This window comes from Aythya ferina, assembly GCF_964211825.1.
Source record: "Aythya ferina genome assembly, chromosome: 5".
Taxonomy (NCBI): Eukaryota; Metazoa; Chordata; class Aves; order Anseriformes; family Anatidae; genus Aythya; species Aythya ferina.
The window spans coordinates 25063068-25075556 of record NC_140301.1 but is presented as its reverse complement, the minus strand read 5'-3'; the positions used below and the strand labels follow the sequence as shown (position 1 = coordinate 25075556).

The 12489-nt window shown below is 38.8% G+C and overlaps 2 protein-coding genes across 11 annotated transcripts in view; one reads left to right on the top strand and one right to left on the bottom strand.

Annotated features, from left to right (window-relative positions):
• Positions 1 to 12489, top strand: part of LOC311437362 (uncharacterized protein) — a 61259-nt gene that overhangs the window by 30659 nt on the left and 18111 nt on the right. For 8 of the 10 annotated variants that reach the window (XM_084520523.1, XM_084520516.1, XM_084520522.1 and 5 more), the window contains 3 exons: positions 235 to 369; positions 1625 to 1683; positions 2371 to 2529. The exons of 1 other annotated variant lie outside the window; for it this stretch is intronic. In XM_084520523.1, coding sequence (XP_084376649.1) covers positions 235 to 242 — 8 coding nt within the window. In that variant the 3' untranslated portion in view covers positions 243 to 369; positions 1625 to 1683; positions 2371 to 2529. The remainder of the gene's footprint in view (positions 1 to 234; positions 370 to 1624; positions 1684 to 2370; positions 2530 to 12489) is intronic. One more of the 10 variants, XM_084520517.1, reaches the window with a different exon arrangement.
• CDIN1 (CDAN1 interacting nuclease 1) overlaps positions 632 to 12489 on the bottom strand; it is a 137180-nt gene continuing 125322 nt past the window's right edge. The window contains exon 13 of the mRNA XM_084520508.1: positions 632 to 726. The gene's annotated coding sequence lies outside the window, so the exon portion shown is untranslated. The remainder of the gene's footprint in view (positions 727 to 12489) is intronic.

Here is a 12489-nt window from a genome sequence, read left to right as displayed (position 1 = left end):
TGCCACCTGTAGAAATAATCCATGACCATGTTAATACTTTCAAAGAACATGAAAGTCACAGCTTTTCTGTCATCCAGTCCTTAGGCAGCAGGTCAGCTGGGGAGGGTTGTTGAGGGAGGATCACAAGGTTCAGCTTTCTGTCAGAGAACTGTGGCTTACCTGGTGTGATGTTGTCAGTGAGCAACCTTTGATGTTCTGGCTTTAAGGGATGTTCCTCCACTTGGTTATTTTCAGAAGTTTGAAATACAGAAGTCAGATGAGATGTGATCTCTGGCCAAAGAAGGGTGTCTCCAGGCAGTTCAAGAATATACTTGAGCTCAGGATAAGCCAGCCACTCAAATGTGTGTTCTACTAGAACTGAAGCAGCTGGTATGTAGGACTGTGCGTACTCACCTGTGATGCATGACCTGTGATGTAGCTTTAAGACTTGAAACCCATTTCTTTTTCTCCACTCCCTTCATCTGATTTAAATATACAGGAGATGACTTACCACTTTGTTCTTTAGAAGTCTATATGTAGTAAAAAAGCTTGTAGCACTCAGTTCCTCTGATCTCCCCCATACTGGTGATTTGGCACTGTAGTCACATTGTTCTCTGTGTTGTTAGACCTATGTAGTTACATACCAGAACAAATGGGATCAACAGATTTCGAGGCTTTAAACTGTCAGATGGTACTCGTAGATGCAGCAGTGACTTCAATGGTCTCATCTCCACTTTCCTGGTCAAACTGGAGGAAAAAAAAAAGGCAAGCATTAAGAGCCCCCAAAATTTTAAATAAATGAAAAAGGACTCTTGCTTTGTGTGCTCACTTCCATTTTTTTTTCCTCATGTCATCCTAAAGAAAAAGCACTGGTGGCTCCTAAATGTGTGTATCAAGTGCTGGCAGCACTGAATCATTGTGAATTCTGCCTAGGAAAAGAATGACAGTTGATTGGTAAATGTTTCCAAAAAGGTCTGAAACAGACAGATTTACTGAATTAGATCCTTTAAAGACTTCTATTAGATAGTGAGGGTACTTCTTGCTTACTGTGGCTATATGAAATTAAACTATGAATCACTCCTCATGTCTTTTTTTCCTTCCTCTTGCCTACTGCAACAATTTTCAGTATTCTAGTAGCGTGGAATAGGGACTTCAAGCTTGAATAGGAGGCTGTATCTTTAAGAACTTAAACTTCAGAGGACTTGCCAAATCCTGTATCAAATATGAAATTTGCAGAAAGAGCATTAAAAAATATTTGAACAAAGCGATTAATTTCTTGCCATCTGGAAAACCACAAGCAGTGACAAAAGCAACTCAGAAATTCATATGCCATTAATAGACTCGCTATTTCAATACAGACTATTCTGCTGTTTGTAGCAGCAGAATAATGTATAACCAGTCATGACTGGCCTTTCAAACATACCAGAACAGACAATCCTGTACGTAATGTGGAATCTCTATATAATGATTGATGTCCAAGATTTATGATGTTATAAACTATTGGTTATGTTGTTTTGACAATGGAAAAATTAACGAATGAGACAGATTTGCCTGCAGTGATGAACTGTATCATAAAGAAACACTAAGAAAGACAAAACATTTGGAAATTCTTTCTTAAAAATAACATTTTTGCTCTTTTCACAAGGAACAAAAGAAGCCAGAAACATGACAGATTTCATCAAGAGAGCTGTTCACAGATTAAAAGTAGGTCTGATTTTTTTTTTTTGTTTTGCTGTGCTAGACTTCACTTCTCAAACTACAGAGGAGTGAGGAGAGTGTTTTCAAGCTTATAGTTTTTTGCTTATGTGGTGAATGTCTTCCTCCTGCTAATTCTGTTGTATCATACAAGAATTGCATGTGTCTGGGGGAGCTCAGAAGGTTGAACAGACGGCGTACTCAGAAAATGCCACGTAAGATCCATTGTGATCTTGATGTCTGTCTGTTAAGCCAGCAAGGCCCACTCATGTAATGAGCTATGGTGATGAACTGGGAACGTTCAGCACTGTGTAGGACCTCCAGCTGACTGCATTTCAGTGTAAAGAGACTAGAAAGGCTGAAAGACTGCAAACAAATATATGGACAGTAGGAGCTGAGGCTTGCAAATATTTGAATATTGAAGGAAATGGGCTACTCTGTCAAAAGATAACCCCAACCCAAATGCTTTTCAGTGAGGGAGTTATTGAACACAATGTTTGGGATTTCCTGCTTCAAAACGCCTTGAATAGCTTGGCAGCTCTTTTCTTAGTTCTCTGTTAATCTGATCTTAAAGATCTTATCTAAAAGGATTTAATCTAGATGCCTAAACTCAGAACAGCATTCCTGCAGACTGTAGTTCCAGAAGCTCATTTTACAGGTGTCTGAGGCAAGTAATACCTCTACTTTTGATGTCAGACTTCCCCACAAGCTGATCCCCATGTCCTGGAGCACCTTGGCTGTACCACCATCACCCTGCCACTTCGTTCCAGCACTTTTGCTGGTTAGGATCCTGAAGTTAGAGAAACTTCTGTGGGGCTTCATCTATATGTTAATCTAAAAGGAGACCTACATATGGTAAGTCAATCAATCTATACTTGAAGTACAAGGATACAAACAATGCATATGGGAGGAGAGTGAGTTGCTGTCCCTTTTCTTACACAATGTCACTTTGGTAAGAGCATTAATATGTATTTGTTTTTCTTCATGTGAAGAATAGATTTAGATTGACTGAAGACATATCTGAAATAAGACTGTGCTCATTCTTTTTCTCACTTTCTGGCCCATGAAGTTTGAGTTCTTTCTGCACCAAATGACTGTGGCAGATGAAAATGAAGGCTGTTAATTGTGCCCACGGGTTTGAATTCCCATTTGGGTCTTTTTGATCCCAAGAAGGTGCAGTAACCACCTGCCTTTGCATGCAAGTGTACTGAGAACGTGCTCTATCTTCTGTACTTGGAAAGAATTTTCTTCTTCTATTAGGACAGAACATACAGGCACTTAGGATTTTGCAATAGGCTTACCATCTATTTCATGGGAATCAAAGCTTAAATGATGTCTAGGAGAGGTAAGTTTAAGCTATTGCTGACTGCACTAGAAAAATCCCACTCGTGATTCCTCAATTAATTTCTTGGAAGATACAACAACAAGGTATCTGTTGTAGTACATGTATTGTCACACAGCGCTTCAAACTGTAGTCCCTGGCTTTCTAAATTAAATGTGTAATATCCTCCACTGAACATCAGTGGTAGGGCTAAATTAATTTGAAGAGCTGTATATAAGGCTTCTTAGAGGTGAGATTAGCACCTTAAATGTGTTAGGCTTATTTCTGTTGCTTACAGTAGTGAATTGCACTGAGGATTCTGAGACTCAAACCTGTGTGCTGCTTATCTGTAGTTCTTTTCAGATTGGATATGTAGCAACCTCACTGTCTTGTTTTGGAGAAAATTGTGCCTTGGTTCACAAGATACAAAAATAAGCTGAAAACATCTTTGGTTTGTGCTGCATAACATTCTTTGAATGTTGTGGGAAACAAAAACCAACTGAACAAACCAACCTAAAATCCAAACAAGCGGTTAACAAACAAACAAAAAAGCAAAACCCTGAAGTTTAGAAGCACAGCTATACATAGGACTTAGTAGCTGTGCTACAGCCCTTTTGCTTTTCTCCAGTGCAGTATTTGACAATAAACTTAGTTTTAATTCCTGGATTTACTTTTGTCAGAGGTGCAGTGGAAAAATAAATACCTTCAGTGTTGTTAGATTAGTGATGTTTGGAGAATAATTTGTCAATCCTTCAATAATAGTAGCGGGACAAATGTTAGTGCTCACTGGGACTTCTCAGCACAAGGTGCGCATATCAGAATGAATATAAATACATTTTGAAGTCAGGCAGGTATTTAATCAGAGCTTTTAGTTATTTCTGTAACAGGTGTTTTTTTATAATTGTATTTGGCTGCTGTTTGCTGGGATTCCTTCCTTTATGGTTACCATAGTCCATCTGCTCCATGAACTATGAAGCTAAATACCTTCCAAAGCGTATAACAAGCTAAGATGAACACCTGGGTCATCCAGCTGTTATTAACTCTGTTATTCTCAGTTCTAGTGCATGAGCTGTCCAAGGCAGGCATCTGTCTTCACAAAGTTCATGGTTTTGTATGTGTCTTCATTATGAAAGTTGTCCACTTCAATTGCTCTGTGCAACTAAATTGTTTGATAGTCTCAGATGAGGTAACTAGATGCTTAGTTTCACACTAAATGGATTTGTGCTTCAAGCTATAAACTTTTGATGAAAGTTTCTAGAAGACTGTCCCAGATGGAATTGCTATTAGGGCCAGAGCTTGCCTCCATGTATTGGCAAAAGCACAGCTGCAGTATGGCACTGTATGGTAGTTGTGGAATATACCAGTGATGTGTTCCAGATGGCACAGCCAGGGAGGCATTCTGCATCATCCATACAGCTTCAGCTGCATTCACTAAGACTTAAACTCTGTTTCTTCAAGTGAAACAGTTTAGGACAATTTCACTGTATAAATCCCAGCTCTAAATCTCCAACTACTCTAGAACCCGAGGAAAATGGTATCTGCTTTTTCTTACTAGTGTGCTTGCCAGGCTTTTTTTTTTTTTTTTTTTTTTTTTTTTTTTTTTTTTTTTTTTCTTGGCCAGATTAGCCAGAAATAGAACAGACCCTTTAAAGAGGCAGTTCTTCTTGCAGTTCATGCCTCTCTGAATTTGCTCTGCCCAAACAATTTCTGTAACAAACTTGTAAATTTTGCAAGTAGAAAATCCATTTCTAATAGGTCAGCACAGGTTCTGATGGTCCAATTCTCATCTTCCCATTTCCTACATTAGGCTAGAAGTACAAGTCCTCCTGGCTGTCTTTGGTATTAACTGCAGCTTTGTAATGCCATTATGTTCAGATTCTGCTGTCAGTGACAGTCTTTTGAGTCTGGAGGTATCGTGTGAACAGACTTTCTGATGAAATAAATTTCCAGGCCTCTGGCTGTGTCTGTCTTGGCCTCCTAGTGTTCTTGGCAACTTTTTATTTTGTTTTCCTTGAAGTCCTTAAATGTTTTCCTTCTTCCTTGTCTTTGCTGTAATTGCAAAACTAAGAGCATTTGCTACTCCCACCCACAACAAAACAGCTGAACAAAAAATCCAAACCCCAAACCAAGCACATTTAAAATCCCTCAGTGACACAGCTGACATCTGGGGGCACAAGGAAAGTACATCACTGTTGTATTGCTACTTCATTATAGCTGCCTTCATCTGCAGGTTCAAGAGTTTGTTTTAACCTCCATTTTTAAATCGTTAGTTCGTTGTAATGATGGGGGGAATATGGGAGGAAGTGGATAGAGTGCATTTCAAGACAGTACACTCGTTCCTTGGTTCAGGATAGCCATATCTTAGTCCCTATAGAGACCTATCTTGTTTGTTTTCATATGTTTAGAAATGCAGAAGAATGGTGGGCCTGTGCAACACTTCCCTTGTGAGCAGCCCAACATCAGCACTCAGTTATTTGAAAATTATTTAGCACTTCTGTCATCTGATGAGCTTTGTTTTGGGATGGTTCATTGACTCAAGACGTGTTTTAAAAGATGAACCAAATATTCACTGCCTGATACAGCATATTGAACGATTATTTTTGGAACAAATCAGTTGCATTTCTGAAAGCTGTGGGTTTAACTTTTTTGATTGAATTCGAATGGTATTTTATGCCCTTCTCACTAGATGAACAATGGCACACAAGTAATTTTATCAGCTCAAGGATAACTTCTTATATTATGACAAACCTCTGCACCTTGCATGTGCTCATCTGTCATATAGCACACTTTGTGCCACAGATGTATCTAAAACTTGCCAGTTCCCTGGCAGTATTTACATCTGGGTACTTTTGGCAGAGGCTATAGACAAACAAGAGAAATGTATTGGCTCTGCATTCCTTCTCCAAGCATTGGGTTTTAAATTGCATCACTAGAGCTTTAGTAACTGTAAATCAGCAAATCCATGATTAAGATGCTTTAGGAGTGCTGATTTACAGTAGAGGAGATGACCTGGCTCCCCAACTTAAGCAGATAAACTGAATCAAGGTCATTTCAGAAGATGACACTACTCCAATCATGTGGTCAAATGGAACTTCCTAAAGTGAGAACAACGGAGAGAGATGAAACAAACTAGACAATGAAAATTGTTTAAAAATCCTTTTTTTTTTTTTTTTGTATTATTGGCAAATGAAAAGTATTTAGCCAGTATACAAGTCTCACAAGCTGCCTCTCAATCTGGACCTGCAGAGCTGAGAGAAAGCACCACGGAGAGGAGAGACTGAGAAATCAGAGTAAGACTGTAGGCAAGGGGAACATGCTATAAAACACCTTACAACCCCAAGCCAGGTCAGTACTAACCCTGTTGCTGGGTCAGTGCGATAGGTCTAGATGTTTAGAGGAACTACACCTATCAAATTAGAGTTATGTTTTGGTTCTTCTGTCGCTGGCCTGTCAAGGCTGGGGTTTCATCCTTATGATGTGCCCTCTCATTTTCCTCTGTTTTTGAAACATATCAAATGTACCTTGCCAAAGAATTCTGGAAAATATTTTTTGATATCTTTGAAGGAAATATGATGCCAAGAAATCAGAAAATGCGTTGCTGTTTAGCTGTTAGTATTTATAAAAACAGGAAGCCATCACTTATAGGGTTGCTATACAAAGGCTAACTAGACAGAGGAAGTCTGTCGTAACGTTGTGTTTTAACATTGTTGGTGCATCAGTGGGAAGTACAGTAATGCATTTGGCTAACATTTAAAAGCATAACTTGTGTTCATTAAAGTCATAAGGTGTCACTTGTGAACCTGCTGGTGACTGTGTCTCTAAATGTGTGTGTTTCTTAAATGCTGGAATAAAGCACATGGAAAGGGAGCAGGGGATATCAACAAATTGAATCAGATGAGAGAGACAACAGTAAAAACCACAGTGGAAAATAACAAAACTTCATTAATGAAACTGGAAACAAACAAAAATCTAGTACCCTAGTGACAGCCAGCAGAGTATGCTGTGAGAAAGAAGCTTTGACTGAGGAGATGCTGCCTTTTGCTGCATACAGCTCAGCAGAAGCAGCCCTGTCCCCTCTGGCACAGGGTGCCTGTGTATTGACCCAGCGAGGTGAGGGGCTCTCAAGTCTTGCTGTGGCTGCTGCACACCAGGGCAGGGCAAAGCACAGCTGCTGCTGAGCCCCTGGTAACAGGGAGCTTTCCTATGGTGGCCTTCCTGAGGCTGCAGGCTGCCTCAGGATGCATGGGGCTTCTCCTTGCTAAGCCGCAAGAACACCTGCAGCCAGGTTGGGCATCTGAGAGGGGAGACTTCTGTTTGTTCTCATGAAACAAGTAGAGCTTTGTGTTGGGTACTTCTGAGAGAAGAACTGGACCAAAATAATATAGTAGGGGAAAATAGGGAAGAAGCATGATACAGTACTTTTTAAAAATAAAAATAGAACTGGTATGTTATTAATACATGAAACTTACTATTTTAAGTAAAATTGACCATGGCGAGGAATGAAGCAGTTCACACTGTTTCAGCAGTTAATTGGTGAAAGAGAACTTGGTTGGAACTAGATGATCTTTAAGGTCTCTTTCAACCCGAGTCATTCTATGATTCTTACTCTGGAAAACGTAGCCTGCTAACATGACAGCACCACTGCAAAAGACCAATAAGGCTGAATGAAGTACACTCCCTAGGTATGAATAACAGGGTAAATCCTGACACCATGAATCTGTGTGATGCTCCTGAACACAAATGCCAGTGGTGCTACACCAGTTCACTGTCTTGGATCTGATCTAACAATGCAGTGGCGTAGGGATATGAAAAACTAGAAACAGAATTGTAGGCCCTTGCACACTGTTTGGGGGCAGAGAGGAGTAAGGGTAAGAGAAATCCAGCTCTGTCTGGTGAACATTCATGACAGAGCTCTTGCAAACTGAATGCCAGGTATAAAAAAGTTTCTGTGCCTGAGTAAATAAATAATGAAGGGAAGAGATGTGCAGCTTGTAAAGTGGGAATGGGAGGACTGTAAACTGCACACTAAAGACTCGCTATAACAAGAGGTAATGTATTTTCTCTAAATAGACTCTACAGTGTTAGTTTTCCAGGCTCCCAGATACCTCACCTGGGACATGTTTAAAACTCCCCACTGTTCAAGTCTGAGAGACTTCATCTTTTTATCTGTCTTTAGTTAGGTACTTACTCAAGTAAAGCTAATACTATCTCCAGTCAAGGAACATGAAACTGCTTTGCATAGCATTGATGGGCAGGATTGTTTTGAGTTAAGTACAGTGTGGATTAGGTAGATGGGAGACAAAGCCCAGTCTGTGAAACTATCGTGCATTCCTATGACACATCTGCTTGTCAAGCCAGAAAATGTTGCTGTTTCCTATGGCTGTGGGTTACTGGAGCACAACCATCTCTTAAAACTTTTGACCTCTTTGGTTGCCTACTGCAAACCTTGTATGAAGGTTAGGGTGAAAGAAAAGCACAGGAAACCTTGGCTGCACTGGAGCCTCCAATTCTGAAGCTGCAATCATCTTATCAGTAAAGCTGAGTATTGGGTCAGCAATGACAGGATTGTGAAGATTATTAAACCAACTGCAATAATTGAGAGCAATTGAGAGCCTGGAACTGCATGGCAAATGTAAAGATTTAGTTAAGACAGTGTTTCTAACCAGAAATGGATAGTGGAATGGATTCCCACAATTTTTCTAAGCATCTCCCTTGTTGGAGGCTCTTTAAGAACAGGTTAGACATTTAAACTGATCTGTATAGCCAGTCTTGCCTCAGGAAGGATGGATCTGTGTCTTGAGATTCAACTGTACCTAGACTGTATTTTCAAGATAGGTAGCCAGACTATTTTTCTTCTAAACATATCTATTCATTTATATTTAATACAATGCCAAACACATAGAAAAGGAGGCTGGTTAAACACATTTTTATTTACTTCCATTCATTATGGAGTTATCATGCTGAGGCAGAACACAAAATGGGGAGTGTGATGTGAATGCTTGTTATGGGAAAGCAAAAAAAAAAAAAAAAAATTTACAAAGGGAAATACTGGATTTTTTTGTGTGGACTGTTTCTACACAATTTTTGTTTTCTGGTAATATACCATGCACCCCCAAAGTGCTTTTACAAATGTCCATAACACTTCTGAAGTACTTCCATGCAGCTTTACACAGGAGACAGCCCAAAAACAACGGTTCCAGCTCTGAAACCTGCCGGCTCTGCACAGGGTCTAGATCAGGCTTCTCAAGGTGCAGCTCTTGTCTGTGCCATGCCCTGTCAACATCACTGTCACTTGTCAACTTGCAGAAATGTCTCTGTACTCTCCTCAACACTTAAACATGGAATACCATTCTATAAGATACGGATAAGTGTACTGTTGTTGCCCTTTACTCTAGACCTCTACCAAAACACCTATAAAAAAGCAAACAAATAAAATGAGACTTTTGAAAGAGAGGGTAGCTTATTTTTATTAGTAGCAATAATAATTACATACAGTAATATATAGTAGTATACATAGTAGTATATTTATAAAGAAATCAATACATATTTATAAATATATAAAAATAAAACAATTATATTACTTTGTCTTCTCTCCTTAAGACAAGAGCCTAGGGAGACTTCACATGTGTTTGTACAGCATGTTGTACTTAGGAAGCATTGATCCAGGTATGAATCTCATTGATATGTAACATCTCCTTTCTACAACCATAATACATCATGCATTTATGTCTTCATGCTACAGCTGTATACTTTAGAAGCCTGAATTTGCATGAAGTTTGTGATCTTGACTTGCTACTTGTTAAATGTTAAAAATACTTCTAAAAATAATTATTTAATAACATTATTGTTTGGAACAGTTCTGTAATTGTTTGATTGTTTTACACGTCTGCTTTTTGATGAATGCTTATGCCATGCAAACAGTGGTTGCTGTATGAATGTATTGTTCTGTACTAATACTTCTCTGTGTTCCTATTGTTAGGAAAGTTCTTAGAAGTAAACATTACTGTAAATCCGTCTGTTCATAGACAGACTGTCCATAGACTGGACATCAAGTTAAATCATTGTGTCATTACTCATGTTTAAAAAAAAAAAGTTTCTGCCAGGTATTAGGTGGATTCACTTTCTAGGAAAACTTATCACTAACATGCCTCAGTGCCCTTTGTGCTATTGCTGGTTGAGGCTACAGCAAAAAGTATTTACACAATATAGGGGAGAAACTCCGTCTCATAATGAGAATAACCTTAGCCAAGGATATTTCTCTGAGAATTAATAACTAGCTGGGGTTAATGGTCACTGGCTTCACCTTAGGCCCTCAATTAATCCCTGAACCACAATTGTTATTACCTAATTGACTTAGTTTCATTTCATTTTGACATCTCAAAGTGATCTTCCTAAAATCACAGTGACAGAGTAACATGGTCTCTGTAGATGTGCACTGACATGGTTTCAATATTGTTACTTTGCCTCCATACACTTGCATTGACATTTCATTTTGTTTTGACATCGCGATGCCACATCTGTGGATCTGTGCAGATGACATGTAGTTGTTCAGGTTAGGTGAAAGCCAGGAGTGAGGGGAGGAAGTCCAGGGGAGACTAATGTCTTAGAGGACATGATGTCAGCTAAAAGCCGCTAAACAGAACTACTGCCACTATTGTGAAAAATTCTTATCATTGTAAACATGATTTTTATGTTTGTAGAGGGAAGAAAGTCAGATAAAATTTCACATGAAATCTTCCTGTTTTTTCTTTAATAATAAGTCTTAACGTAAGTCAGCTTAGAAAATGTACCCTGAAAAACCAGGTAATGCATTTAACAAGAGGTTATTCAATATTACAATTTTGCATTTATTTTAGGCTGCAAATGAATTATGTAGATCTTGTGTGTTCCAATAACATAATATTAGCACAGCTAGCTGAGTACTGTAAGATGGAATCTAAATCAAGAAAAATCTTTATAAAAATAGGACATCAAAATGAAGTCTCTTTATTATGTGGAAGAGTTTTCACAAAGTCTTTTGAAGCTCTTTGATCCAGCTTTGAAATGATTTTAGTAGATTACTATTGTACGAGAAACGTAATTTATAGTAGCTGACCTAAGCTGCTCTTTGTATAACAGCCACATATGAAACAATAGCAGGAAAGTGAAAAACACAAGGGGGACTAAAACTGTTCTGTTTATTATTTAGCTCATAATTACATCTTCCTTATTTAATCTTTTGAATCCTGGCATGTTCTTAATAATACAGGTTCAAATAATATTTACTATACACAGGAGAGTTAGTTTTGAGTAACGCATTTAGACTATCCAAACTTTGTGTAACTTGTGACCTTTCCCTAACCTAAGCGAAGTCTATTTTATACAGATCGTCCTAGATAGACGGTTTCTCTATAAATGGTGAAGTTGCTGCCAAGCTCCCATTGTTAGTTAGCTCATTTTTCAACAGGCACACTCGAAGTTCCTATCACACAACTGTAAAGAGCAAGCCCTTGAGGTTTCTTCTTTTGTCAAAGTAATAAAATGGTTATTTCTAAATAACCTGCAAATCCACAACAAATAGCCCTTTGTGACTTAGAATTGGGGTTTTGTAGGCAGCCTGCTATTTTATTCCATAACAGTAAATTAATACTTGAGCAGCATTGGTCTTAACATAGTTATAACCTCATTGCCCAAATAACAAAAGCATGTTTCTTACAACTGATCCTCACTCACTATTCACCATCTAACTGAGAAGATCCTTTAGAAGCTATGTAAGTAATGAGACCACTTCAGCTTGAGTAAAAGGAAGAATAGAGTTCAGTTCTGTGCACTTTTTTTGTTGACCCTTGCAGAGATGTAAACAGGAACAACCTATAGGATGTATGAGCTTTTGCCAGATGAACTGTGGTTCAAAAATGGGGAGCTAGCCATCTTTTCCCTTTGGAGCTAAGGAAATTTTGTCACAGGAGGGAAGCCAAACATTTGACTTCCATAGACCTTCTCAGAGAAGCACTGCTAAAGCTTGGCAGGTGCTTGCAGAAAGCCAGTCTTAACAGTCAAATTCCTAACATAGGCCCTGCATGTCCTAGTACAGAGGCACTACCTACTGTCCTTTGTACAACTCTGTGCTAGATAGGAACAATTAAGCTGCATTAGAGCGCTGCTCTGTCAACATTCCCAGCCTGTGGAAATGACCTGAAATGATATTTCAGACCAAGAGAATGCAGAACATTCACATGTGTCTGTGTTACACCACGGGGATATACAAGGAAATGTGAGGGCAGTATCAAAATCCACCACCTAAGAGTAAAAGCAAAATTACTTGAGATGGTGGGTCAGCCCTAACACACTTGGAACTGGAAACAGCACTCCTCAGATACACTAGCAGAAATAGAAGTAGGCAGTAGAAAACATAGGACAGATTTTTTTCAAAGGGGGAACAAGGGTAAATGATACTGAGTAAATAAATGAGAAATAGTTCAACAAGATGGAAAATCAAAAGGGCAGGAAGTAAA